This window comes from Poecile atricapillus, chromosome 16 (genome assembly GCF_030490865.1).
Source record: "Poecile atricapillus isolate bPoeAtr1 chromosome 16, bPoeAtr1.hap1, whole genome shotgun sequence".
Taxonomy (NCBI): Eukaryota; Metazoa; Chordata; class Aves; order Passeriformes; family Paridae; genus Poecile; species Poecile atricapillus.
The window spans coordinates 3,824,120-3,850,916 of record NC_081264.1 but is presented as its reverse complement, the minus strand read 5'-3'; the positions used below and the strand labels follow the sequence as shown (position 1 = coordinate 3,850,916).

Here is a 26,797-nt window from a genome sequence, read left to right as displayed (position 1 = left end):
GGCCCCGCCCCGCCGGCCCGTTCGCCGTTGCCCGCCCCCGGCCGCGGCTGCGCGCTGCGTTCTGCGCTCTCATCATGGCGGCGCGGGGCCATGTGCAGGACCCCAACGACCGCCGCCTGCGGCCCATCTACGGTACGGACCCGCCGCGCCCCCGCCCCGGGCCCGCCGCCACCGCGGCCCCGCCGAGCCCCCCCCGACACCCTCCCGCGCTCCCGGCCCCGCGGGGGCTGCGGGGCTGCGGCGCCCGCCCGGCCGGGCCGGGGTCCCGCCGTGCCCCGGGGGTGCCCCCTCGGCCTGAGGCGGGGAGCGCGGCCGGCGCCGCTCGCAGCCGAGGTGACCCCGGCCGGAGCTTTGTGCGCTGCTGCGGAGGAGCCGGGAGTGGATCCATCCCCGAAGGAGCAGCCGCGGATGCCCCGGAGTTGTGTTGGATGTTGTGGCACGGAGCGGTGACGCTGTTGGGGGAATTAATTGGGAGGCAGGAGAGAAGTAGAAGGGGACGGTGTCGGTAGGAATTGTCCGGTGTTGTTGTGTCCCCCGGTATTCCCGAGGGTAGCCTGTGCTCTTGGGGTTGCTTCGGATGTTGTAGGCAAAGCTTGGCTCTATGCAAATTCGGCGAAAGAAAAGGAAAACACTTCCCCGGGCTACGGTATCGTTTCGTCCTTAAAACTGAAGATTTGATAGAGATTGAGGAAAACGTCCCTAACTTTTTCAGCAGGAATAAAAACCTCTCCCTAGAGACGCGGAGAGCTGCCCTGGTTTGGGGCTGGAGGTGCTTTGGGATGTCCTTTGCCGGGGCAGAGGGATGGTGCAGTACAGGCTGAATCCGTGATGGGTTCCAGGGAAAGGGAAGAAGATGATTTTGTTCCATTAGAAGTGTTCGAGTTCGTTGCAGTTTGTCTTTATGTAACGATTTTGAGGTTTTCTCCCTTAGTTTCCCATCCGTGCTGTGATTGGCAGTTTCATTGATGTGCAGTTATTTTTGTTATAACCTGTGTAAGAAATGGTATAAATGGAAAAATCCGGGTAAATTGAGCTGATACCGAAGCGGATGATGCTGAGCATCTCACCGCGTTCATTTTGTGGAGAGCTTTAAAATTCCTTTCTGCTCGTTCTGGGAAGGATTCTCTGCAGTGCGAGGTTTGATCTCAGGCTGTGGTGCTGCAGAAGCCGAAATGAAGCGTGTGATAAACACACAACTTCCCCACATCAGCAGCTGGAGAGCTGCAGGGTGAGGTCCAGGATCTGCCTCTGGATTTCAGAGTGTGCCTGGGTTTGTGCCGTGGTTCCCCAGGATTCCTCGACAGCTCTGGTTATCTTTGATCTTGACTTGTTCTCCCTTCACCTGAAGGTTCAGGTGTTGCATTTCCAGCCTTTGAACATCCCCACCTATGAACTAACGTAGGCTGAAGTTTATTTTCCTTCAGCTTCATTTCCTATGGAAGCTGCACTGACTTCCAACAACCCGTTTTGTTAGGAAAATACAATCTCTTCGTTCTGCCGTGGTTTTAAAGAGGTTTGGGGGTTATTTGATTTACTTTGGGACACCCAAAGCTGAGATGTTTTTGGCACAGCTGTTAATCCCAGTCAGACAGCTCAGCGTGGGGGATAATTTGTGTGTCACTAAAGTGGGTGACAGAGCCTTAAAGCAGGAAGCCTCTGATGTGCTGTTCCACACCTTTGAAACCTCTTCACTGAGAAATCACTGAGAAATCCCCAAAGTTTTAATGTTAAAGGTGACACTGAGGGTGGGTTTTTTTTAAATACACAGTGAAGAAAGACAGAGTCTTGTGGCTCAAACTGGATTTCATGCAACAATGTTTATTTTGGTGAGTGTGGAAAGGCTGCCTTGTGAGAGTTTTGCTGTGGATGGGCTCAGGAGCCCAATTAACTCTGCTTTAAATATCCACCTGGCCACGGGAACAAATGTGGAAGCTGTTGAACATAAATCTGTAAATCAGAATAGATGCACAGTTTGTGCTGAGGATTGCCAAGGGTCACCTCTCAGTAAAAGCGTTCTGGCTCATAATGGGAACGACAGGTTTGATGAGGAAAATGTGCGTGATGTAACTGCAGTTAACTGAGGAAAGAGGCCAGAGCAGTGTGAGCAGCCCCTTCCTCCCCTTGGCACGTGAGGGGCAGCAGAGCTGGGTTTGGTGAGGAAGGAGGAATTTTTGAAGGAAGGGGAAGATGTAGGGATCATGTCCTGGTCTAAAACTGCGTGTTTGTAATCGTGTAATAACATAAAGATCAATTTGAAAATTGTGATTCTGAGGTAAAAAAGGAGAAAAGGGTCTGGAGATGGGTTTTCTGCAGCTGAAGTTTCACTGGATAGTGGGATATCCCCCTAGGAAATATTGATGCTTCACAGTTGTGTCTTCAAAACCAGTCTGGTGGCAGGGTCAGGGTACTCCAGGGGGACAGATTTGCTCTGCCCAAGGTATGGATGGTGTGGACAGGTGTTTCCCACTTTGCTGCAGTGTGTGTGTTTGGTTTCTAACCTCCTGCCTGTTAGAAGTCCTTTAAAGTCTCCCAAAGACACACCAAATTAATTTCTACTTTTCCTGCTGAAGCGCTGGAGCTGCAGTGCCAGCAAAGAGCTGTTGCTGCAGAATCCTCTCTATTATGGGTCTCTTTTGTTGCTGTAATGATCTGTGTGGAGTAATTACAAAAGCTTGTTTGTTTGAATGACTAAAACCAGTACAACGAGATGAATCCCTCATCCCTGAAATGACAGTTTCCTGAATGTTTGGCTTAGGAGGAACTGCACAGGGAAAATGTGGTTTGTGCTGCTGGGGTGACAGCAGATGCTCCGTGGTGAAATTGGAGGTGCCTTTCCAGAATGGCCTTGGTGTTCTGGTGTGATTTTGTGTGTGCTCTTCCTCTGCAGATTATCTCGATAATGGCAATAATAAAATGGCAATCCAGCAAGCAGATAAACTGCTCAAAAAGCACAAGGACCTTCACTGTGCCAAGGTGAGTGGGACTGGGGGGCACCGAGCTCGTTCTGCCCAAATCTCAGGGTGTTCCACTGCCCCTTTCTCTGGGAGCTTCCACAGTGATTTCTGAGCCCTCTGGAATATCTCTGCTCCAGCTCACCTGTGTCTTGTTTGCCCAAAAACTCGTACAGATGCCCTGGTAAGGACAGGAGTGTTGGTTCTACCTGGGCTGATTGTCAGCACCACTCCAGGTGACCTTGGCACATGAAATGCCTCGTGGAGCCCTGGGGTTGGGATCAAAACATCTCCTTGGGAGGAAATGTCTGGGGAACACCTTACGAGGTGAACAGGTTCCCCAGAGAAGCTGTGGATGCCCCATCCCTGGAATTGTTTGTGGCCAGTTTGGAGCAGCTTGGTCCATGGAAGATGTCCCTGCCTGTGGCAGGGTGTGGAGTTAGATGATTTTAAGGTCTCTTCTTACCCAAAGCATTCCATGATCTTGGAGGCATTTGCTCTTCTGCTTGTTCACCACCTTCCTTGCTGTGCCCCTGTTGAGGGAAGGGAGTTCTGTTCCTTTCCCAAATGTGTGACTCTCTTTCTGCTTTTCTCATTTCCCTGGGGGTTTCCCTCTGCAGTTCACTCCACTTCTACATTTCGAAAGCTTCCCAAACTGCAGCAAGTGTCATTGACCTGAATCTTGTTTCTGTCACTTCTCTCTGGGCAGTCAGTGAAAGAAAACTAAGGAAAATTGGCAGCACAGGTCCGTTTGTAGCCTGCAGGTAGAGAAAACCATGTGGTGATGCCTTGGGGCAACCTCAACATTTATTAAGAAGTCAGATCCCTTCTTTGATGCTGTTGCATTTGGGAGTTTTCCTCTCCAGCCACATGAATTAAATGCTTAATAAAACCTGGAGTTCTGCAGAGGGAGTGAGGTGATTCCCAGCAGGAGTGAGAGGGTTTCCAGATGCAGACTGTCTCTGAGAGCTGCCTGTGTTGTGTCCACAGGTGCTGAAGGCCATTGGCTTGCAGAGGACTGGCAAGCAGGATGAAGCCTATGCCCTGGCACAAGAAGTAGCAGCACTTGAACCCACAGATGATAATTCCTTGCAAGCACTGACCATTCTCTACCGGGAAATGCACAGACGTGAGTTTGTTCCTCTCCCAGAAATCTGTTTGTGTTCTTCCAGAAGGTTTGTGCCCCACAGTTTGGTGGGAAATGTGTAAAATCCAGGATCTGTGTATGTGAGAGGCTGTTAAGAGATTCAGAATTGAAGTGATGGCTGTTGTAATGCTGTAGTGATCTTCATAAAGTGAAAAAAAATCCTCATTCAGGCTTCTTACAAGCACAATTGTATAGCAGGTCCTAAATGAAGTGTTGGTAATGATCCAGCAGCCTGAGTGTTCACTTTTGTTAATGAAACTACTGGAATTTGTTGTCAGCAGAGTGACAGAGATGACAAATCCCACAGGGTGAGGGGTTCAGGCCTCAGGAAACTGGTGAAGAGCAGGAGGGAGATCCTGACCTCCCAGTTTGGCCACATCAGCTTTGTCAGGTTCCTTGTAGTGATTTGTATTTTCAAAATACTGAATCATCAGTGATGGAGGAAGGTTTCCTGTGCTTTTCAGAAAGATGCCAGACCTCCTATCCTGCTTTTCTGCAGCTTGAACAGTTGTTGTTTCTGGGGCTTCTTGAGGAGAGTGGTGTGGTGGAACCAATGTTTATTGTGGAGCTTTGGTGGGTGGTAGCACCAAAATTTACTGCTGGAGAAACGATCAAGGTGTGAAACAGCTTCAGAAAAGGCTGTTTGCATCCATCTGCAAAAGAGCAGTTGCTTATGTTCTCCCAGTTGATTTCTTTGTGTGTGTTTGTGGAGTTAAAGCATCATTTGTTGAGGAAAACAAATATTTTTGAGTTCAGCATAAACCCCTGTGAATGACAAGATTGTTAACAATTAATTAATTGTTCCATTAAGCTGAGCTTTGTAACTTTCAGGTTTGTAACTCAGGAACTGGTGCGTGTGAGGCTCTTCCACTTTTGGTCCTGCAAGAAAATTGTAATTAGATGTTTTCTGTATCTGTGTCAGGGATGTATAAACTGTAAAAGGCAACTTACATTTGCTTTTCTATTTCTGAGCTACAATATTTTGTATAAGAAAAAAGAATATGGAAGGATGAAAATGTGAGAGAGTTTTGCATATTGTCCTATCAGAAGTATTTTGTCATGATAGACCTGTTATTAAAAAGTCTAGTGTGAAATAATTGTTCAGAATACTGATACAGGCAATTGGGAAATAGCAGGATATGATTAATTAATTAACCTGTGATAAGAATAATTAATTTGCTGTTAGGCTCTGAAAGTGTTTGATACATAATTCACATGGAGAAGTCATTCTGCCAACAGGAGAAACCCTCATTCAGTTTAATGCTCAAAAATATACAAACTTACTTTAAAAGTAGACCTGAAGTTCTCCTGAACAGTTCAGTTGCTGCTGTTGAACTCTAGTTTGATTTAAGTCTGTTTTGAGGTTTGTTTGGAGTTTTTTAAGCGCTTTCCTCCTTTGCCTGATGTTTGCAGTGCCTGGGGGACAGAGCAACATTTTTGGGGCTGATGGGTGCAATTTGCTGTTCAGAGCATCCCTGGTGCTCTTTAAGGAGCTGTGCTTTAAAATTTTCCCAAATTGGTCTTAACTCTAGCATCTGGTTTTGCTTTAGCCGAGCTGGTGACTAAACTTTATGAGGCAGCTGTGAAGAAGGTCCCCAACAGTGAAGAGTATCACTCCCACCTCTTCATGGCCTATGCCAGGGTTGGAGAGTACAAGAAGATGCAACAGGTATGACCAATAATTTGTGTTCTGGCTGGTTTAAAGTGTATTTTTCTCTTTTACTCACATTTACCTGTTATGAGTAATCCTCCAAAAAAGCAGAGCTGGGTTAATGCAGGAGTTAAACTCTTGGTAGGTTTTTGTGGAGAGGTTTAAACCTCATTTTTTTGGAGGTGGGTTGTCTAAAGACAAAAATTTTGTTTGCTTAAAGCTGTGTCTTTTACTCCTCTGTGGTTTTGTACTGACAGTACAAAATAAAGGAATTGTGGAATAGACACATCTAGGAAGAGCTTCTGATCCACATTTTCACACCTGATTCTGACCTTAGTTCTCTGTTAACCTTAGGAAGATAAATCCTCCCCATGCTCTTACGTGAGCATCCGAAATACAACTTGTATTGGTGTCATTCCATGAAGGGAAACTAAAAAGCTCTTGAAATATCCCCTCTCAGTTGGCAGCACAGTGTCACACTGGTTGGTTTTGTTTTCATCCCTTCCAAATGAGGTGCCTGGAGAATGCCTGTAAAAGGAAGATGATTTTCAAGGCCTGCGTGCTCACTCTTCTGTGTAAAAAAGCACAGAGAGCCAAGAAATAAGTGCTGAACTCCCTCTTGCTCCTGCTGTGACTTGAATTTTTGCACAGGTTTGGCTTAAATAAGGAGTTACTGGTGTACCTGAAATGAGAAACCTCATGATACAGCTCAAACTTTAGATGTGACAGATCACGGTCGTGAGTGGAGAAAATGCCACAGATAATAATAATAATAATTAACATTTATGTGACCTTTTGTATGTCTGAAGTGACATAAAAATGTGGATCTCATTAAGTTATCATTTTCAATATCAATTGAATCAAATGATCACATCAATATCACATTGTCAGAGTGGGATCTTGCCCTGAGCTTTTGGATTCAGGGAGATGCAAGGAGTGTGTGGATGGTGCCTGATTAGGGAATGAAAATAAACCCCAGTGTCCTGTGCTCTGGGGTATTCCAGCTGAAAATCCTGGAAAATGCCAGCTGCAGTCAGGGAATTGGCACAAAAGTCCAGCTGTGGTGGTGGACTGTTATGTGTAGTTTCTTGAAATTTTGTAGGTGTAAAAGTCCTTTGTTGACATACAGGCACTGTGAGGGAAATATGGGAATAGCTGTTAATGAGATTGGGAAAATTGTGAATTCTTGGGGCTCTGCTTTGGTTCAACCAAGTTCTCTGCTCAACCTTTGCTCCCCTTGCTTTGCATGTGGAGGTGCCCCTAAATTTGGGGTCTCAGTGGGTGTGAAGTGAGTGTTGAGGCAGGTGTGAGTTTGCTGTGTCCTTCAGCACTGGATATCCCCCGATTCCCAAAGAAAAAAACCTGCTTCCTCCTGGAGTTACCACTTCCAGCTAAAGCTGTCATCTGTGTAGGCAATCAGCACTCTGCTGTTCCTTGTCAGACCCACACAAAGTCCCTGGAAACATTTCCACCCTCTGTTTTCCTCAGGGATGTACTTTAGGAGGGAAGAGCTCGCGGGTGGGGAAAAGTCCTCCCATGTGCAAATCCTGTGTTGTCCGCGGCCCGCCCATCACGAGATCTTAGAAATAAATCTATTTCAGGAATGGTGAAACTTGTGTCTTCTGTTTTTCAGGCTGGAATGGCACTTTATAAGATTGTTCCCAAAAATCCGTATTATTTTTGGTCCGTGATGAGCCTGATCATGCAGGTGTGTGCAGTGTTGGATTGCTGCAGTGCCAGTGCTGGTGCAGAAATGTTCTGAGGGAAAACATGATGGTTTTGGGTAAAATCTGTGTTTGAGCTGTTTCTTTGTGATGCTGGGAGAAAGACTGAGCCCTTCTTAAGCAGCATTATTGTTGTGGTCCAAAATAAATGCTGAGGTGTGTTTATAATCCAATTTAACTGTTGCCTTACAGCTTTTATACAACTTGAATTATTCTCTGATCTGCACTAATATCCACCTGTTGTTTTGGCAGAGATAATGAATAAATCCTCAACTCTCTGCAGTTTCTCAGTCAGAATTGTGCCTCTCTAATGAGGTTATAAAAGCTCTTGGAGGGAATAAATGAGAGCTCTGGAATTAGCAGCAAGTCTGCAGGAATAGGCACAGATCAGCTGTGCTGCTGCTGCACATTTGGGCACTAATCACACACAAAATCAAACAAAAATAAGCTTGGAGGGTTTTAATCACATTCTCTAAAATCCTGTGCTGTTTAAAACACAAAAGTGTTCTGGCTCCATGTTTTTACCACGAGGTTTGTGGGCTCAGAGGTGCAAGGCTCTGGTTGAGCTGATCAAAAATGAGATTTTTTGTGTAGCACCAATTTTATTGCTGCCTTTTCCCAGAGCAGTTGCAGTCTCAGGTCACAGATGGCAGCTCCCAACAGGTGGCTGGGAGGGACTGGAGCACCTTGGTTTTGGTTTTTTTCCTCTTCCAAAGTGAAAAGAGCAGTGGGTGGGACATGACAGAAAGCTGCTGAGCTGTTGCAATAACCCCTCTCTTCCTCAGTCTATCTCAGCACAGGATGAAAACCTCTCCAAGACGATGTTTTTGCCACTTGCTGAGAGAATGGTGGAAAAAATGGTGAAAGAGGACAAGATTGAAGCTGAGGCTGAAGTAAGGCTTGGTTTGAACTTTGTTGAGACAAGGAATGCACTGTCGAGGGAACTTGATTGCCTTGGAAAACTTAAAATAATCAACAATGTTTTGGAATTAAATATAAATGTTGGGGACAGAAGGGAAACCAAAAGCAGGGGGTTAGGAGAGCCTCAGAATCCTGTGGCTGAGGCAATTTGTAGTGTTTGATTTGACTGATGAAGTGCTTTGCTCTCTGGGAGGCCCCAAGAAAAATCTGAGGACTAAGAATGGAAAAAAAGACCTAAATCTGAGTATTGCACCCTTTGGGATACTAAAGATAGCTTTGCAGGCCTGGTATCCCCTAGTTTCTCTTTTGGCACACCTGGATGTGATCTTCCTGGCAAATTTCATTGCAGTCTAATTTTTCTTTTAAGGTGGAACTGTACTACATGATCCTGGAACGTTTGGAGAAGTACAAGGAAGCCTTAGATGTTGTGAGGGGAAAACTTGGAGGTAATTTATTCTTCAACAAATCAAGAGTTGTGTGGAGAATATGTATCAGGTCCCCTTTGTTTCAGACTTGTCCTTTCAAAAAAGGAAAAATAATTAAGGGAGCCTGACTTAACACCAGTTTTAACCTCAGTGTAAACCCTGGAGGTGTTTTTGCAACCTGGTTTTGCCTACTTTGTTGATGATATTTAAACACTGTTCAGGTCTGAGCTTTGCAGTGGTAAATTGGGATCATGTTCTTGGTTGTAGCTGCCATCTTCAAAACTGAAAAGTCTTCAATATCTGCATTTTAGAGGAGTTTAAGTGAAGATTAAAATGCGCTTGGAATTGGGATGTGAAGGTTTCCATGGGAAATCTTTCTGCGGGCTGCTGCTGCGTTAGACCTGGTGGTTTGGTGCTGGGCTGGAATGAGAAGGTTTAAGCAGGGAATAGGGAAGAAATGCAGGGATGAGCTGAGCTTTCCATGTGTTTTTGCTGCAGAGAAGCTGACGAGTGAGCTGCAGAGCCGGGAGAACAAGTGCATGGCCATGTACAAGAAGCTGCACAGGTGGCCCGAGTGCAACGCGCTGGCCCGGAGGCTGCTGCTCAAAAAGTGAGAGAGGATTCCTGCAGTCCTGCAAAAAAGATGGAGCAAAAATCCCTGCTTGTTTGGGAATGGCCTTGTTTGGTGGCTTTTGTGGTTAAAATAGGAGAATATCGGGAAGGTTCTCCAAAGCCAGGCGTGGTGAAGGTCACAGGGAGAGTCAGGGTCAGGACTGGAGTTGCTGCTTTTTTCAGGCAGAATTTAGCAGCACATCAATGCAATAAAAGGTTGTTTACCTCCTTATTTCTAAATTCTGTGCTAGCTGTCTAGCTCTGACTTTGCAGTTCTCATCCTGTCCATGATTTTACATTAAATTTTCTACATCTAGATTTCTCCCATTTGGCCAGACTTCCTTGTGGGAAATGCATGCTTGGAACAGATGCATCAGGAGACAGAACATTCCAGTGGGATCAAATCTGTCTCAGAACTGTCAGGAGAGATGTGGTGTTTGCTTTTGAATTTAGCTGTACTCTCATCTTAGATATAAGTTAAATGGAGAAGAGAAACTTCTGCCTTCACGTTTTGAGAGGATGTTGCTGAACTCTGACTGGAATGTGAATTTTAGAAGGAGAGTTCATAGCTTGCCTCAGTTTTGAATTGAAATGATTTTGCTTAATATGTTTCCAGAAATTCAGGATGATGATGTTCCTAAGATTTGAGACCTTTTCAACAGGAAACAATTTCATGATTACAGTTGGTTTTTTTCCTGTAATACGATTATGTGTTATTCCTCAATTCAGCTTTGGCAAGAAATGTAGTTTTAGCTGTTAACGATTTTGGCAATTCCCTAAACTTTGTCCTGTGCCTGATTTTTGTTTCAGCTCAGATGATTGGCAGTTTTATATAACTTACTTTGATTCAGTGTTTAAACTCATTGATGAATCCTGGACGCCTCCAGCAGAGGAAGAGCAGTAAGTTGAGAATTTTACTGTGGATTTGTTTTCCCTTTGTGCTACAGCAAACTGTTTGGGTTCATATGATCAATATTAGAGTGACTTCTTGATGTCAGAACCCAAGTGATGTGTTTTTGCTGCTTTGTTTTTGTCTGGTTTTTCTGCTTTAATCTGGAGGCTGGGAATAGTTTATGGAAATTGTACATTATAGAACTCTTCCAGCTCAATGTTTTCTGTGATGACTGAGTTGGAGAATCCATCATTTCCCTGTCCTGGGAGTGTGCTGAGCGTGTGTTATCAGTGGGAACACTCCAAGAACCTTTTGTCTGTGTGGTTGCAGCTCTCTGGAAGGGGAGGTGCACTGCTCCATCGAGCAGGCTGTGAACTTCATCGAGGAGAGGATAACAGAGGAGTCCAAGAGCTCCCGGCCGCTGCGGGGACCATATTTGGCCAAACTGGAGCTGATCAGGCGCCTGCGACACAGGGGCTGCAATGATGAGTACAAACTGGGTAAGAGCCCCTCCTGAGTGAGGAATTCATCCATGGAGAGAGGGAGAGAGAGCACAAACTTTCTGCTAAATCACCGAGTTAAATGGATTCTTCATTAGGAAAAAATAATCTGTTGTTCTGTATGTAAAGAATTTTAAAAGCGTTGGAAGATGAACTTTGAAGAAAGGCAGGTATTTCCAGATTATATTTCCAGACTACTGCAGAGCTTGGAAAAGCCAGCAGGAAGGTTTTCAAAAGGGCCACAGGGATTTAGGAGCATCCAGTCACTGACACTGTATTCCTGATGGAAAGTCTTGCTGTTAACATTTAAATCTCAGAGTGGGTTTTAAGTTTTTATGGCAGCAAGGCCAGGTTTTGCTTTTTAAAAAACTGCATCACAAAATGGCATTTAGGGAATCAATGAAAGGGAGTGTGATTAGAGCAACATCTGTGCCATTTCCTAATTCCTTTTGTTTTCCCATCCCAAAAGAAGCCGTGGTGAGATAAGCAGAGGTTGCGTGTGCCTGCCTGGATTGCTGAGCTCTTATCTGCTAAAGGAGCTTGAATGAAGCTCTTGGGCTTTTTTTAATGTGTCCTTGGTTACCAGAGACATTGAGCCTCTGTTAAAATCTGCAGTAGTGGAGCTCTCTGTTTCCTAAATCGCTCTGTAATCCTGAAGGGGGGTGGAAAAAAAGCATGAACAAAGATTTCTCATAGTGATTTTACAGATTCCACTTCTACTGGAGGGTGTTAAAAAGGTGACCTGGCTTTTTTCCTAGGTGATCCAGAAGAACTAATGTTCCAGTACTTCAAAAAATTTGGGGACAAGCCCTGCTGTTTTACTGATCTCAAAGTGTTTGTGGATCTCCTCCCACCCAGCCAGTACACAAAGGTAAGGAAATATCAAGAAGTGGTGGCAGGAACTGCAGTGGTTGTTTCCATTCTGGCCCCTTTATCTTCAAATACCTGTGGATCATATTAAAAGACTGGGAACATAATTTTTTTACTTTCTGCTTGAAATTCAGAGAACTCTTTGTGCTGTAGGAAATATCATGAACATCTGAACACTTGAGAAGTTTCATTCAGAGGATTTTTACTGGAGGTTTAAAGCTGAGTTTGATCTTGCGGAGTCTCAGATCTGGTATTCCTTTGGCATTTTTATTCCCATTTTTCAAGGTGTCAGGGTGCTTTGAGCTCAAAGTTTCTGTTTAATGGGAAGAAACTGCCCCCTGATCTCCTGCAGGGATGTCACAGATGCTTTGCATGGCTCTGGCAATGCCAAAGAAGGGACACTTTGACCCCAATCCAGGGGTCATGGAGGCACCTATGGCAGTTTTTTCCAGAATCTCTTTCTGAAACAACTCTCTGGAAAAGAGTTTCTCTGAAAAGCCCATTTGTGCAGAGTCATGAACAGCCCAGAGTGATTTCAACAGCTGGGAATTCTGTCACTCACCCCAGTGTTTGTCTGAGCCATTGTGTCCAGGGATCAGCACTGGGGAGGGCAGAGAATCCAGGATCAGCCAGAGCCTGGGGATAAAATGTTGGTAAACAAAGTGTAGGTAGTGAGGTTCTCAAAATGCACAAAAGTATTTTTTGACTCCTGATGCAAGCTCTTCCCTCAGCCCCACTGCTGATGAGAATGGGGGCTGTGGCAGGGATGGCTGTTGCTGATGTTTTACGTTTAAAGGTGTGATTTTAGCCTGCTGGCAAGAGATGTGGCCAGCAGGATATTGAACTCCTAGTCCTGGAAATGGTGATTCCATTGTAAGGGAGCCCTAAAGTACTGAAGAGGTTTCATCCTAACTTTCCAGAAAACAAATTCAAAACCAGGAGTGGAAAATTACATTTAATAATAGTTCAGACTCCAGTTTTGTCACAGTGTTTGTAAAACCATGAGTCTGACTTCAAAATTTTTTGTCTGGCCTTAAAACTGCTGCTGATTTACTGACTATGTTCTGCAATATATATTGTGTCAAACTGATGTATTGGGTGGTTTTCTGGCTCTCCCTGAAGCAGCACCTGCAGCAGTTTAACTTGGTCAAGGACACGAGGAGCTGAGGAGGTTTCATGGTGCTGAAGTGCTGATGAGTTTTCCACTTCAGTAGCTGGGATCGCGATCTTGCTGGGCCACTGACACGTGAGATAGCCCAGAAATAATGGTCATGACACCAACCTTGACTTCCTAGAGGTGTAAAATTGGAGGGTAGAACCAATGGTGTGGTTGACCTTGCTCAGCTTGGCAGAGTTTCAAACTGAAAAGATCTGTCAAGACAGCATTCATCAAATTCTTTGGGAAAACTGGAATTGGTGTGTGTTGTGCTTGCTGCTCCTGAGCTTTTTGCCTCGGGCTTGCATTTGATGCAGTTCTTCTGTGTCAATACCAAGTGTAGTAAAATCGAATTCATTGGCTTTAACTCAGATTTAAGTTTGCAGACAATGTTGGGTTTTAGAGCAAGAAGCTGCTGCCCAGCCCTGTGTATTGTGAGGAGTTTTTTGTCTCCCATTAAAACTAAACAATGAGAAGCTGCTTTTCTTACAGCTTAATTCCAAAAAGAAGTCATTAATCAGAGTTGATGACCTCGCTGAGTGCTGCACATTACTTCAGAGCTGAGGGAAAATGTAACAGTGCAAGCCCATCATTGCCTGGAAGTGTGCTGAGAAGCCTGTCAGTAACTAATTATTTTAATTGCATCTCTTATTACCATGAGTGTTAACAGGTGCTTGAACTCCCTGGTGTATCAATGAATTGGAAACCTGCCCCTGATTCTTCTTCCCTGCATCTGTTTGATGAAACTTAATAAAACCTCGAGCGACTCAAAAAAAACCTGATCCACTCAAAAAATAAATAAATCTCGAGGGCTGCTCTTGATCCACAGGTTGTGTGACATCAACATGGATGTTTCTACCTTGCTTTTTTTTGTTTGTTTGATTGGAGGGGGGAATTGATGCTTCCTCCCTATTTGGTGCAGCCCTGCAGCCTTTGCCACCGTGGTTTCTCTTGCAGTTCATCCGGCAGCTGCTGGACGTGATCCCGCTGGCGGCGGCGGCCGAGAACGAGGTGGCTCTGCCGGGTGACATCAAGGCCCTGCAGCAGCACCTGTGTGTGGTGCAGCTCTCCAGGCTGCTGGGGATCTACCACGCCATGGAGAAGAAGCAGAAGCTGGCAGTGGTGCGGGAGCTGATGCTGAGATACCGCCACGGGTTGGAGTTCGGTGAGGAAAATCTGATGAAAACTTGGCTTTCTCCTTTCTGATTCTACCCTTCACCTTCCCTGAGCTGTGGCTCCTTTTATTTTTTTTCCTTTTCAGCCATGTTTCTTAAAGATAAATGAGGTTTTCCTGGGAGTTCAGATGGTCAGTTTGTCCTTTGCTGGCTTTAAAGCAATGCCAGGTTTTCTCACTGACGTGCATAGGACACATTTATGGTTAGGAGTTATTAATTTGTAAATCTTGCAGCTGAGGGAGTCATTTCTTCTTGCAGCAGATGTCAGTGTTTGAAGTGCCCCAAAGGCCACTCAGTGATGTGTAAAGTTGTTTGGATTTTAAGACAATTCTGATTTTATAAATTAAACTGGTTCTCTCTCAGTAACCCTGACTGTGAGATCAGCTGGCAGCACTGTTAGTAATTCAAGGGTAACTGGGGTTTTTTTTCCTCTTTTTAGGGAAATCTTGTTTGAAAACTGAGTTGCAGTTTTCAGATTATTACTGCCTGCTTGCAGTTCACCTGCTGCTTGATCTGTGGCTGGAAGGTACGTTCCCAAAATTGTACCTTGCACTAATATCTCTGTGGGAGGTTGGGAAAGGGAGACTGTCCCTGTGGCCAGAGAGTGCCTGGCCTGGCTTGTGAGGCCTGGAGCTTTCTGGGTTGTTTTATTTTTGCAATATGAGGTATTTCAGGAGTCACTCTGATCAGCTGGTGTTTATCCTGAATCTCACCAACCTCTAAACAGATTTAATTTTTCTGATTAATTCCTTTTTTCTCTCCCTTTGCATGAGTTCTGCTGACAACTCCTTTCTGATACCAGAAGTGTTTAGAGAGTCTTCCTTTCTCTTCCTGACATACTTTGCCTTTTGGATTCCTTGCTTCTAGACTTGCTGGGACCTGTTCCCTGAAATAAATCTGCCTGTACTCCACCCCTGCTTCTTCGTTATGTTAGTCTCTTAATCCCACAGTGTCCAGTGCTGGGTGTCCCTGTGTATATTCCTGCCCTTCTGTGTTGTTATCTGTTACACCCTTGTCCTTCCCAAGGAAGATTTAGTCTTTAACCTGAGTAAATCCGTGGTCAGCTTTCTGGCAGGAAGGTGGATGTGTGCTCTCGAATTCCTGGCTCTTTTGCAATGTGCAAGCTGCAATTCCCAAACAGCCCAGTATTCATCAGGGAAAGTCACTTTTCCTGCAGTGTGCTCTGTGCAGATGTGAGCTGGATATTCCCTGGCAGGGATTATTCCCCCAGCATTCCCTCAGGGAGCAGCTGGAGTGCTGGAGCAGGTGTTAGGTTGGGCCATCTGCAGAGTGCAATCCCTGGCAGCGCTCTGAGCGTTGTGTAACGTGGGGAGAGGGAATTGTGCCTGTCCCTGCTCACACCTGCCCGTGCTGTGTCTGTCACCAGGTGAAGAGGCGGCCGTGTGGCAGTGCCTGACTCTCCTGGAGGAAGGGCTGTCTCACAGTCCCTCCAATGCTCAGTTTAAGCTGCTGCTCATCCGGATCTACTGCCGGCTCGGCGCCTTTGAACCCGTCTCGGAGCTCTACTCCAGCCTCGACGCCAAGCACATCCAGCACGACACCATCGGGTGGGTGGTACATACTGAGAATAATCAGTCCTGCTCATCCCCATCCTGACAGCTGCAGCTTCCTTTGCCACCCAGAATTCAACAGATTGTCACATTTTCACGTGCTGTTGTGCTAAAGTGTTCTGGGACTTTTGGGAGGCACACCCACAGCATGCTCCTCCTTTTTATGGAGTGTCTTCCCCGTGTGATTTTGATCTGTGTTGGATTTTTTTAGAGTATTAATTAATCTGAAGGAAATTGGTGAAATGGCTGGCTGGCTGCCAGTCAGAGCTTGTTGTTCCAGCTTGGGAGCACCAGTGAAAGCCAACACACCCAAAGCCCTTGGCTGGTGTATTTGGGGGTCTCTCACTGAGCAGCTCTTGCACCCTTAAGGTGAAAAAAGAACTCCAAGCCCTCACATCCCGCTTTTAAAAAATTGAGAATTCATTCCACTAAAAGCCTGAACTTGCCCATGAAGGCTGTTAATGCTGTTAAATGTCCAGATGTCTCCTGTGCAGCTGCCTCCCAGGGCAGTGGCTGACGTTTGCCTGGTGCTGTTTGTTGCAGTTATCTCCTGACGCGCTACGCCGGCTCCCTGGGCCACTACGCTGCTGCTTCCCAATCCTGCAACTTTGCACTCAGGTTTTTCCACTCCAACCAGAAAGATGTAAGTTGAAAGAAACCTCCCCCCACCACGACCTTGTAACACAGCAGAGTGTCTTAGAGAAGCCCTGTGCAGGGCTTGTGCAAATGTAAGGGTTTAAAACCTAACAAAGAGCAGTAGTAGGTGCAGCTTTGTAGCAAAGGTTGTCTCAAGCTGCATTTTCTACTGCAAGGATTTGTGAGTTACTATTACATGAGGTTTTGCTTCGGCTTCCTTTCTGTTAATTTTTTAAGTTTTAATGCTCCTCTTAAAACAGGTATGATTGCTTTTAAATTAATGCTCGTGATTTTATGCAAGAATAGAAGTGGAATGTCATGTGGAAATAAGTGCTGGTGTCATAAATCTGGCATTTTGGAAAGTTACAGAGCACAGGAGGAATCCTTTATGTTACAATCACTGGAGCTGTGTGTTTTCAGTGGATGGTGAAGGGTGAACTTCACTTGAAAGGGACCATCCCATTCTGAGGAATGGGAATATATCCTGTGTATTTGTATTTCACACCCTGGACACTGTTAAGAGGTAGATGAAGAAGATTATTTTTACTTCCTAAGAAACAAAGGTGCAATCCAGTTGTAAATCTGCCAGTCAGCCACTGGCTAAGTTGGCTCCAGAGGCTGTGCAGTGACACAATTTGCTTTCCCACTGTCCCAGCAATAGACAAAAACATGGGAATTGTCTGTACTGAGCAGCAAAGATTCTCACACAGAATCCACTCAGAAGCAGCAGCTTGCTCTGTTGGCAGCCCAGCTGGTTCCTGGGTACAGGATTCCCATTGCCATTTCCCTGTGCCTGGAGTGTAGGTGCTGAGTTCCTGTGAGCTGTGTCTGACACGGAGATTTTCCTGAGGGATACACATGGATTATTCAACAGGATGGGAGCTCACTCTGCTCTGCATCCCTCAGTTGCTCATTTTTTTTCCTACTTGCTAAGAGGCTTTGGATTCCTGGCAGTGAAGCCCTGGATCCAGGGTTGGATTCACCTGGTTTTTTTATTGAGGTATAACTTTTCAGTCATGTTTAAAAGCCATTTGGTGGATGTTAACACAAAACATCCCTGGAACCAACTGTCTGAATGAAACCCACGACTGTTGGGCACCAGGTGGAAAATGAACTGAAAAAAAACTTCTGGATGTTATTCCTCTGCTTGGGAACACTGTGTTGTAAAGCATCAAGAAATCATCTTTCCATGGAAAACAATCTGAAGTAATTGAGGTGTGGTTCCCTTGGGAGCAGGTTATTCTCTGTGGCATGAATGACATTCCTTGTGGCAGAGGAGAGCTGGATGTCTCCAGTGGCTCGGCGTCTCTACCTGGATGGTGATGGCTGCACTCCAGGTGCTTGTTGGCAGGAGAACACAACTCGTGTTCCAGAAATCCCAAAAAGGTGTTGCCTTGCTGCTACACCTTAAAATGTTGGGATTTCAACAGGCCAGAAGTGGTGCAGCAGGAGGACAGAATTCCTCATGTGACAAGATGAGGATGGGACTCTGGAACCACCCACATCATATCTTGGAGATGGTGTTGCAGCCAAAGGAGCTGATGTTGCTCTCAGGTCTCCAAATCTCTCCTGTGCTCTGGACACTCCCAGTGGTTGTCTCCTGAATATCCTTTTGATGGGAAATGCCTCAAAAGCTGTTGTTACAGCCAGGAATGGCAGGAGGTGAAGGCTCAGTTCAGGGTGCTGTTCCCTGGGGATGATGGTGTGACGAGAGTGGGGTTGAGGAAGGATTTCTTGCCATAAAACATGTTGCAAGGTCAGCATCTGCTCCCAGTTCCTGTGGTTCTGCTGGGGCTGCCCCTTCATGCTCAGGGTGCTTGGAGCAGCTCCCACTCAAGCCCCAGAACCACATCTGCAGTGTTAAAGAGGAGCCTATCCTTTAAAAGTTCCCCTTTTACAGATTTCTGGTGCTGCCTGCTCCTCCCTAGGTTGTTGCTGAGATAGCTGGAATGTCACAGCACAGAGCTGTGTGTGGGACTCTGCCTGGTGCAGGAAGTGTGGGATGTAAGTCTGGCATAAAAATAGAGCTCCTGAATCAGACTTCTTGCTTTGGATAAATCCAAAATTCTCCTGACTTGCTGAACTTCCCAGCCTGACGTGAATCCTGTGTCAGAGTGATCCCATGAGTAACAGCCACGTAGGATGCTGTGCAGTGCTGCCACTATTCCTGCTCTGGGAGAGGATGCCAAGGACAGGGAGGAGAGAGAAGGCAGCATTGCTATATTTGGCCAAAACAAAAAGGCAACTTTATCCTCCTCGAGATAGTCCTCCTTCAGCTATGCAGAATCACCAGTAATCTCTCTAATTTTCTTGTGTCCATCCATCTTTAATCTCTCCAGATACTGCAGGCAAACCACTCCAACGTGTCCTGGGGGGATTTAAAAACCACGTGGATGCAGTTGAATTAGAGCCCATAGCCCAGTCCCTGACAGTCACCTCTGCAAGGCTGTTGATCAGAGGGTATGTTGTTGAATATTTGGCATATTTTTTTCATTCAGTGCAAATAACCAAATTACTTAGGGGGAGAAAAAATAAAGATAACTCCCTAGAGGACATTTCTTGGTTTGGAGAGGAAAAAAAATGGTGTTTTGGATCTGTGAGTGTTGCCTTCTGGTCTCTAAGAGCCTTCCAGACAGGTTGAGTCAGTTAGGACCATATAGAATTCAGTTAAGTGGAAGCCTTTTTTGATGCCTCTCATCTTCAGTGCAGTTCATAACCTTGTTCAGAAGAAAATAGTTGATTTGCCAGAATTTCTCAGTTGTGGAGTAATTCTGATGTAAAAACTCAGCTGTCACTGGGAGCAGAAATAGTTCACTCTGTGTCGACAGACATTTTCATTGAAACACTGCTTGTCTGGGGCTCCTTCATCATAAAAATCTCTTTTTTTGGAGATTGCTTGGACTGAAGTGAAATATTGGCTGCCTGCCTTGTATTGCTGCATTTCATCAGAGAGAAAGCAAAATATCCCATGGACCCTGAGAGTTTCCTGTGGTGTTTGTGTTGTGCCATGTACACACTATGTGATACTGTATTCAAAACTCTAATAAAAAAGAGAAACCAAAAATGTGTGAGTAATTTTTATTTTTTTAAAATCTATGTTGTGGTAATACATGATGCACATCCAAGTCAGTTCCAGAAAACCTGGGCTATATTTCTTTTGCCTGGAATTATTTCTCACAATGAAATGACGAATTAATGATTGCTATCGTGCATCTAAAAGGAAAAGGAAAGGAAAAAGAGCCTTCCAAAAGCATTTCTTCTCTGTGAAGTGTTTTTCATTGTGGTGACAACGTGTTTAGTGTTGGTTTGGTTGTTAAACCTCACTGCCATGGAGCATTCCCAATTTAAAGTAGCAAAACTGCTCGGGTGACTTGGAGAAGCAGAAGTGCAAACTCCTCCCAGGGATTGAGAATCCACCAGGTCTTGCACCTCTGGGCTCATAAAAACCACAGAAACGCGGTTCCTTGGCAGTGACCTTGTTGGTTGTTCCTAATTTGGGAAGTCCCTAACGAGAGCTGCTGTGTTGTGTTGCAGACCTCAGAATACATCATCCAAGCCTACAAGTACGGGGCGTTTGAGAAGATCCCGGAATTCATCGCGTTCAGGAACAGGCTGAACTCTTCCCTTCACTTCGCGCAGGTTCGCACCGAGAGGATGTTGTTGGACCTCTTACTTGAAGCAAATATGTGAGTACAGCTCCTGCCATGGGGAAAACTGGGAGTGGGCCAAGAGAGGCCTTGGGGAGTTGAACCTGCAGGAACTTCAGGCCTCAGCTCTGGCCCTGAAGTTTCTTCCTGCTTTTAGTGGTCTCAGGTTTAAAAGGTTTTTAAAAAATTCCTTCATGGAAAGGGTTGTCAGGTACTGGAATAGGCTGCCCAGGGAAGCAGTGGAGTCACCATGCCTGAAAGTGTTCAGAAAACGTGGGAGTGAGGGTACTGAGGCCATGGTTTAGTGGTGACCATGCTGGTGATGCTGCATTGATGGTTGGATTTGGTGATCTTAAAAGGATTTTTCCAGCTTTCAGGCTTCTGTGATTCTGATTTTGCTGTCCCTTCACATCCTTGCCAGTGCCGTGTGTGTCACATTCCTGACAGAGGGAAGAGCTCAGCAGTGCACAGAGCATGCTCTGTTAGTGAGCTGTTTTCCCTTTGCAGAAATCAGATGTTTGATTTGGTGCTGCTTGTTCTTACCTACAGATCAACCAGTTTAGAAGAAAGTATAAAGTCCATGAGTCTGAGCCCAGAAGAGGATGACATTCCGTGGAAAGATCTGCGTGACAACAGAGACCTGACGGTCTTGTTTAGCTGGGATCCAAAGGACAGGTGAGTAGAAATATCCTCAACTCACACATAGCAAAGAAATTCCTTCCAGGGCAATTCCCATATTTCGGTGTTCCTTGGGCTGGCTGCCTTAAGCACCACCCACCACATCTGGCAGTGCTGCCCTTCTAACTTGAAAGTTTTCTGAATTTCTGACCACTCATTCCTTGTCATACAGAATTGGGGAGCTTTGGGTAGGCTTTTATGCCTGGAGCATTTGCCTGAAGAGCTTTGGTGCCTTTCTCCAGGGACATTTCTGAGGAGCATCGGAAGCTCTCCCTGGAGGAGGAAACTCTGTGGTTGCGAATCCGGTCTTTAACGTTGAGGCTGGTGAGCGGACTCCCAACTCTTGGCCACACCATCCAACCAAAGAATTCTGAAAAGACTGCAGAGAACGGTGTCTCATCCAAGATTGACACAATCCGAGCCCTGCTGCAGCAGCTGGAAGCAGCGGTGGATTCGGGGAAGAAGTTTCTAGAACAAAAAATCCAGGTACCAGTTAAGCAAAAGCTCTCCCCCAAATGTTGACCGTGGAATGCATCGTGCAGGCTGCAGAGTGCACTTAACTGCCCCTGGGTTTGTGGTGTGTGACTGACTGGGAGATGTGCCAGGCACTGGGTGGGATGAGGAAAAGCTGCAACACCTTTATCTTTTTCTTTGCTTCTTGCCTAGTATCCTGTCCTTGGCCCTCCTCCTACCCGAATGGCTGGCTTCTTCAGCAATGGCAGCTGTCAGTGCCAGACTAGCTTGTTTTATCTTGTTAGTGATATTTATGAACTAGATACCAATGGCTTAGGTAAGTGTTTGGGGCAGGGGTTTGACCACATTGCTGTGGTGCATGGTGGGAGGGAGCCACATGTCTCTGTTTAGTCTGAAGGCTGCTGGGCGTTGGAGGATGTGGACTCAAAACTGTTACTTGTGTGTAAATTTTCTGTCTGATGCTAAATTATCTGAGAGCCAGTGCCTTTATTTAATGCTTTATGTAAGTCTTCATTTTTCTACAGTATATGGTGCTGTAATACTGGCTGCTCTTTGAAAGCAGTTGCATTTGCCTTTGAGTACTGACACTAAATTGCATTTAAATGCCTCTTGGTTTTCTGGAAGCAGAAAATAACAGAAGTTTGTAACTTATAATTTTTTCTTCTTTTTTTTTTTTTTTTTTTTTTTTTTCTAGAAGACTCAGCAGAAATCCAGGAAAGGATAGGGAATAGTTTCAAGTCTTTAGTAGAACGACTGACAGGTAAATGGTAACTCAAGAACAGACACTAAGGCAGAGCTTCCTGGCTGTCTGAGGATGGCTGTGGAGTGTCTGCAGGGATGGGCTGTGATGATGCATCTGCAGGCCCTGTGAAAGCTTGAGAACAAGGCTGGGATTGCCCTTGGCTTGTGTGCTGGAGCTGCTGCATGCTCAGAACGTGCTGTGCCCTTCAGTGCATTTATCTCCCAGCCTGGGCAGCTCCTTCTCCTGGTGCTTGGGTCGGGGGGGCTCATGGGGGTGTGGAAATGTTTGTAATGAGCCAGAACTCAGAGGAGATGGAAAGGACTCATTATCTCAGTGGTCAGTGCCCTGACAGTTCTGCACGCTGCACTCACATACCTGGTGTACAGAAAACGCACATTTAAGGTGATCTTCATCCTCAAGTAAGGATTTTCTTCTTTCTTTTCAGATTTGTTCAATAAATGTAAAGGTGATTTGATTGAAGTCAGAGATGGCACCTTGAAAACTCATCCAAACCTGTTAGAAAACTTAGTCTTCTTTGTTGAGGTATTTTTTTTTTCCTTTGGAAACTAGAAAATTGGGAGTACTGTGGAGTAGAAATGTTGGGACTGAAACACAGTGAAAGTTTGATCTCAGTCACTCATGAGAACTCAAGAGAGATTTTGTTGCTTATTTTAATCATGCTGAGTTTTACCAGGAACACTGAAATCAGAGGCCTCCTGTAAATGCAACTTAGAACATATTTTTACCTTTCTTCCAGACGATCTCCATTGCCCTGTGGGTATCGAGTTACTGTGACAGTGTCCTCCGACCTTTCAAATCCAACCTGCAAAAAAAGAAGAAGAAAAAAAAAGAAAGCAGTGTAGCAATGGTACAAACAATATTTTTTTTTCTCTCTTCCCCCACCCCTAATCACAGCTTATTTATACTGAAAGAAAAATCAGGATAGATAACATGAACATGAACTGGTTTTCATAAACTTGTGGAGGTTGATGTGGGTAATGATTACTTGAGGCTAATTTTTGCTGTTTAAAATCAGTGCTGTGTCATATTTGTGACATCATGTGATGGTTTTTAAATGAGAAATACAGTTTAGAGTGTCATTGACCTTCCTGCCTGCAATGCACCACAGTAAACTTGTCAGCTGGGAGTGTTTATCTGGGTAGATAAATTGTAGCTTAGCACTGGTGGGAAGAAGAGAATTATATATGACAAAGTGAGTTATATAAAATGGACATTAATATGTGTTTATAAATTCAAGACCTGTGTTTGTTTTTATAGCCACCTGTATTCACCCATTTCCTGGATTATGTAACTGAACTCCAGACATTAACTTCCAATGTAATAGATCATATCAAAGGGCTTGAAATCATTCTGACTGCACTAAAACTTGAAGAGCTGTCCCTCAAGGACACTCTGCTTTTACAGGTAAGACATTCCCCGTGCAAACACTCAGGAATTTCTTTTTGGTGTTTGAGATGTTGGAGAAAGTGTAAAAGGGGAGGATTTAAACAGTTGCTGTGGAGTGAGTGATTTCTCTTTTGCACTTTGCAGGAAGAAAAAAAGTTTACAAAGACTGTGCAAGGGAAGGTCCAGAGCAGTTACCATCACTCAGTTCAGGAAATTGGAGAGCTGCTGAAAAAGAGACTCGATACCATTAAAAAACTAAAGATTTGAGCAATGCATCACTGACAGACTCCACAAGGGAGTGATACCAGAGTCCCAGACAGAAGCAACATCTACTCTACCATCACTTTAATCCAGAACTTCCTCATAATGCATGAAGGACTTTAAATCATGAAACAATTTTTTTTAGGTATTACAGATGTATTGAGCTGATTTAAATTATTGTACATAAAAGAAGCAGGGACCCTTCCTAGGGTTTGACCACTTTTTATACATGTTCATAAACATATTGCAACAGGAGAAAATTCACTTTCTTCCCTTTTGATCTCTAGAACCAGCTGGAGATGGTCTTTAGAAGCAGCAATAGCAATCCAGTGTAAAGCATCTATCTCCAAGGATATTTTCATCACCATACAGTGTTTATAATTTTTGTATGGGCCTTGCCTTAGAAATGCAGGAATTGTAGATGTCCTCATTCAGCCGCCTCTGATGAACTGAGCCCGGCTTGGAGCTGCCTGTTTTGTCTGCAAACCACCTGGTCCTGCTGACAGAATTCCATGTGTTGGTCCATCAGGGAGAGGTGAGGCCTCCGTGGTGGGCTGGGAATCATCCAGAGCTGGGGCAGGATCCTCCAGAAGAGAGCAGGAGGGAGGAGGTGTCTGTGCACAACTCGGGAAAACTGCAAATGTGATGAGGAGCAAACTTCAGAGAGAGAGAAGGGAATGGGAATGTGAATGGGAATGTGTGTTTCAGCAAAAAAAAAAAAAAAGACAAAACGAGAGACCTTGTAAATAATGGCTGCAGTGAAGTGTGACACTGCGCTGGTATCATGTCAGTTTAATGTCAAACAGCAACGTCATGACTTTTAAAAAGTGTATTTAGATTACTGAAACTTTAAGACTTCAATATTTTAATAGAAATTGAATCCTATTGGCTTTGGTTTTAAGTTGGCAGAGGTAACTTTTGCTTCCGCTGTGGTCTGAGGCCGAGATCCTTTTTGTACCTGTGTGCTTGCTTTTTGCAGTTGAACTTTGATTATCCAAGCACTGGCTCATGAAGCTTTCTGTTAGAAAGTGTGACCATATCATCTGCTCCCACAGAATCTGCATTTCTGCTGGGTTTTTTCATGTTCAAAAAGCAATGCAGCCTAAAATTGATAGGCAAAAAAACAGTTTATGTACCTGCAATACAAGGGACAGGTCAGACCAAACAGATTCCTCATCTCCTGCTTTAGAACCGCAGTATCCGAGTCTAGATTTAAAGTTTGAAGAGAGCTTGACTGCCTTTGTCATCTCCTCTGTTTTGTTAGTAATGCTAGAATGTTAATGAGAGTATTTTTTTAATAAATCCCCTGTATTAAAAAAAAAAAAAAAAGTCCCATAGCTGCTCTTGCTGGATTTAGTTTGGTTTTGCCCCATCCTGGAAGGGAAAGAGGAAGAATGTCTGCAGGTTGTCAAATTGTAAAGGATGTCCTGATGGTTGAATCAAAATGTCTGGTAAGTGCTCTGGGCTGGAGGAATACCAAAATGTGTTAAGTCTGTTTTATAGTAATACTTTCGCTGGGAAAAAAAAAAGAAAAAAAGAAAAAACCAAACAGAACTGTCAAGTTGTATGGAAATATCATTTTTGAAAGAAGGGTGTGCTCCTTAAAGCAAGGCTGGTGACTGGAGGTGATGCTGTCAGGTGTGTAGGGTGAGTGAAAACCACCCCAGTGCTGTGGGGCAGTTCAGAGCAGCCCTGAGCCAGAAATGGGCACTGCCCTTCTCAGTCAGGGGGTACAGTGGCACTGCTGCTGTCCCCTCCCTCTGATTGCAGAGGGCTTTGCACAAACACAGCAAAGGTGACACAGGGGACAGTCCCAGGGCAGATCCAGGCTGGCGTTTCCTTCCACTGCTGCTACACCAGGTTGAACTCAGTCGTGTCAATAAGCAACGCTGACGATGTAAGTGAGGTTTAAGATTAGGAGAACCAAGCATTTAAAATCCTCCTGTGTGCCTGCAAGCAGAAGCTGCGTTAAAAAAAGATTTCCTGCATCCCTTGAAAGCAGAACTGAAACTGTGGGGGGGACTTGTGTCATCTGAGGCAGAGGCTGGGACAGGGTGGAACCATGGCTCGCTCACTTCCAGCACAGGGAATAGTGACTGTTCTCAGTGCCAGCTGCTGCTCTCTTTCCACTTCCAGCCTCAGGGAATGACCTTGTCACACACAGAACTTTTGGATTACTCGGTGGTTTCTAAAAGCAGAGGCCGTCTCTTCCCAAGCTGTAGTTTCTCTAGGAGGAAACAGTGTACAAAAATGACTCTGTACTGACTGACTGGGGGCTTGGTTGAGGGAGGATTTCTCTCCCCCTATAAATTGTGTACAGTTAAATATATTATATATTTCTTACGAAAGAGCATTTCCCCTCCAGAATATGTCCCACACGGACCTGGTAAGAAATTCAAACTATAATCCATTGCTGCTGTTCCTCTTTTTTCCACTCTTAGGATTTGTTTTTGTTTGTTTCGGATTTTCTTTGGGTGATGAATTGAAAAACATACCTAGAAGAAGCTACCAAGACTACTGTTTACAGACTGAAAAATACTGCTTTTATACTACTGGGATCATGAGCCACGATCCTTTTACAGATTTCCTCAACTCCACTCGGCTTAAAATTGGTGTCTGATGTAGATAAAGGTTGGAAATCTCCTACCCTGCTTTGTCTACACACAGGACAAACTGTACAATGCTTGTTTGTGTTGTCCATCATTTTTGTACTTTTTAACTGTTCAAAAATTGCATTTATATTTTGCAATCCTTGATAATCATGACTTTATTTTAATGGTTAGTAAACTTAGGGATTTTTTTTTGTTGTTGTATTTGCAGCCTTATCTGAACTTTCTCTTCCTTGATTATTGTTAATTTATGACTGTAGGAGATATGTACGCCTCAGCCTTCTACGGACTTAAGTGACACAACTGCAACTGAACTGCTTTAAACTGGATGGGTTTATAATTTATATAAAAGTCAGTTTCGTTACAAATCAGTATTGCTGCCTCATTTTTCTGCCTGGATGATCTGGATGGGATCAAAGTGCTTGTCTGCACTGTCTTTGTAAATCCCGTGCTGAAGCCAGATTATGCTGGTGCAGGACAAGCAGACCCTGCAGAGGAAGGACTGAAAAAGAGGGAAAATGCACATTGTTTTCCAGCTGGGGATTAGGTGCAGAATGCTGTCTGCTGGGGGAGGGAGTGTGGATGGGTCAGTGCTTTTACTTGATGAGCTGTCAGTCTGCTCTTTATGCGTTGCTTGCTTGCTTTTCATCCAGTCTTTCCACGCTAAGGACAGGCCGTGTCCAAGTGCGGGCTGGTAGTGAATGAGATCTCCCCTGGCAGCACAAAAACCTCTGCTTGCGAGGGCTGT

The 26,797-nt window shown here is 44.8% G+C and overlaps 1 protein-coding gene across 2 annotated transcripts; it reads left to right on the top strand.

Annotated features, from left to right (window-relative positions):
* The first annotated feature begins 47 nt into the window (after nt 1-47).
* NAA25 (N-alpha-acetyltransferase 25, NatB auxiliary subunit) lies at nt 48-26,417 on the top strand. 2 transcript variants are annotated; one of them, XM_058851257.1, is made up of 24 exons: nt 48-132; nt 2,888-2,973; nt 3,942-4,080; nt 5,649-5,767; nt 7,383-7,457; nt 8,259-8,366; nt 8,762-8,840; nt 9,318-9,429; nt 10,242-10,331; nt 10,654-10,823; nt 11,582-11,694; nt 13,807-14,014; nt 14,464-14,550; nt 15,412-15,592; nt 16,139-16,238; nt 19,766-19,917; nt 20,428-20,553; nt 20,799-21,042; nt 21,223-21,346; nt 21,728-21,790; nt 22,218-22,315; nt 22,530-22,640; nt 23,051-23,197; nt 23,324-26,417. In XM_058851257.1, the coding sequence occupies exons 1-24, from the start codon at nt 75-77 to the stop codon at nt 23,444-23,446; spliced, it is 2,913 nt and encodes a 970-aa protein (XP_058707240.1). In that variant the 5' UTR covers nt 48-74; the 3' UTR covers nt 23,447-26,417. The 2 variants fall into 2 exon arrangements, with proteins under 2 accessions (XP_058707240.1, XP_058707242.1); XM_058851259.1 differs by having other exon boundaries at nt 21,725-21,790.
* Nucleotides 26,418-26,797: the final 380 nt, after the last annotated feature.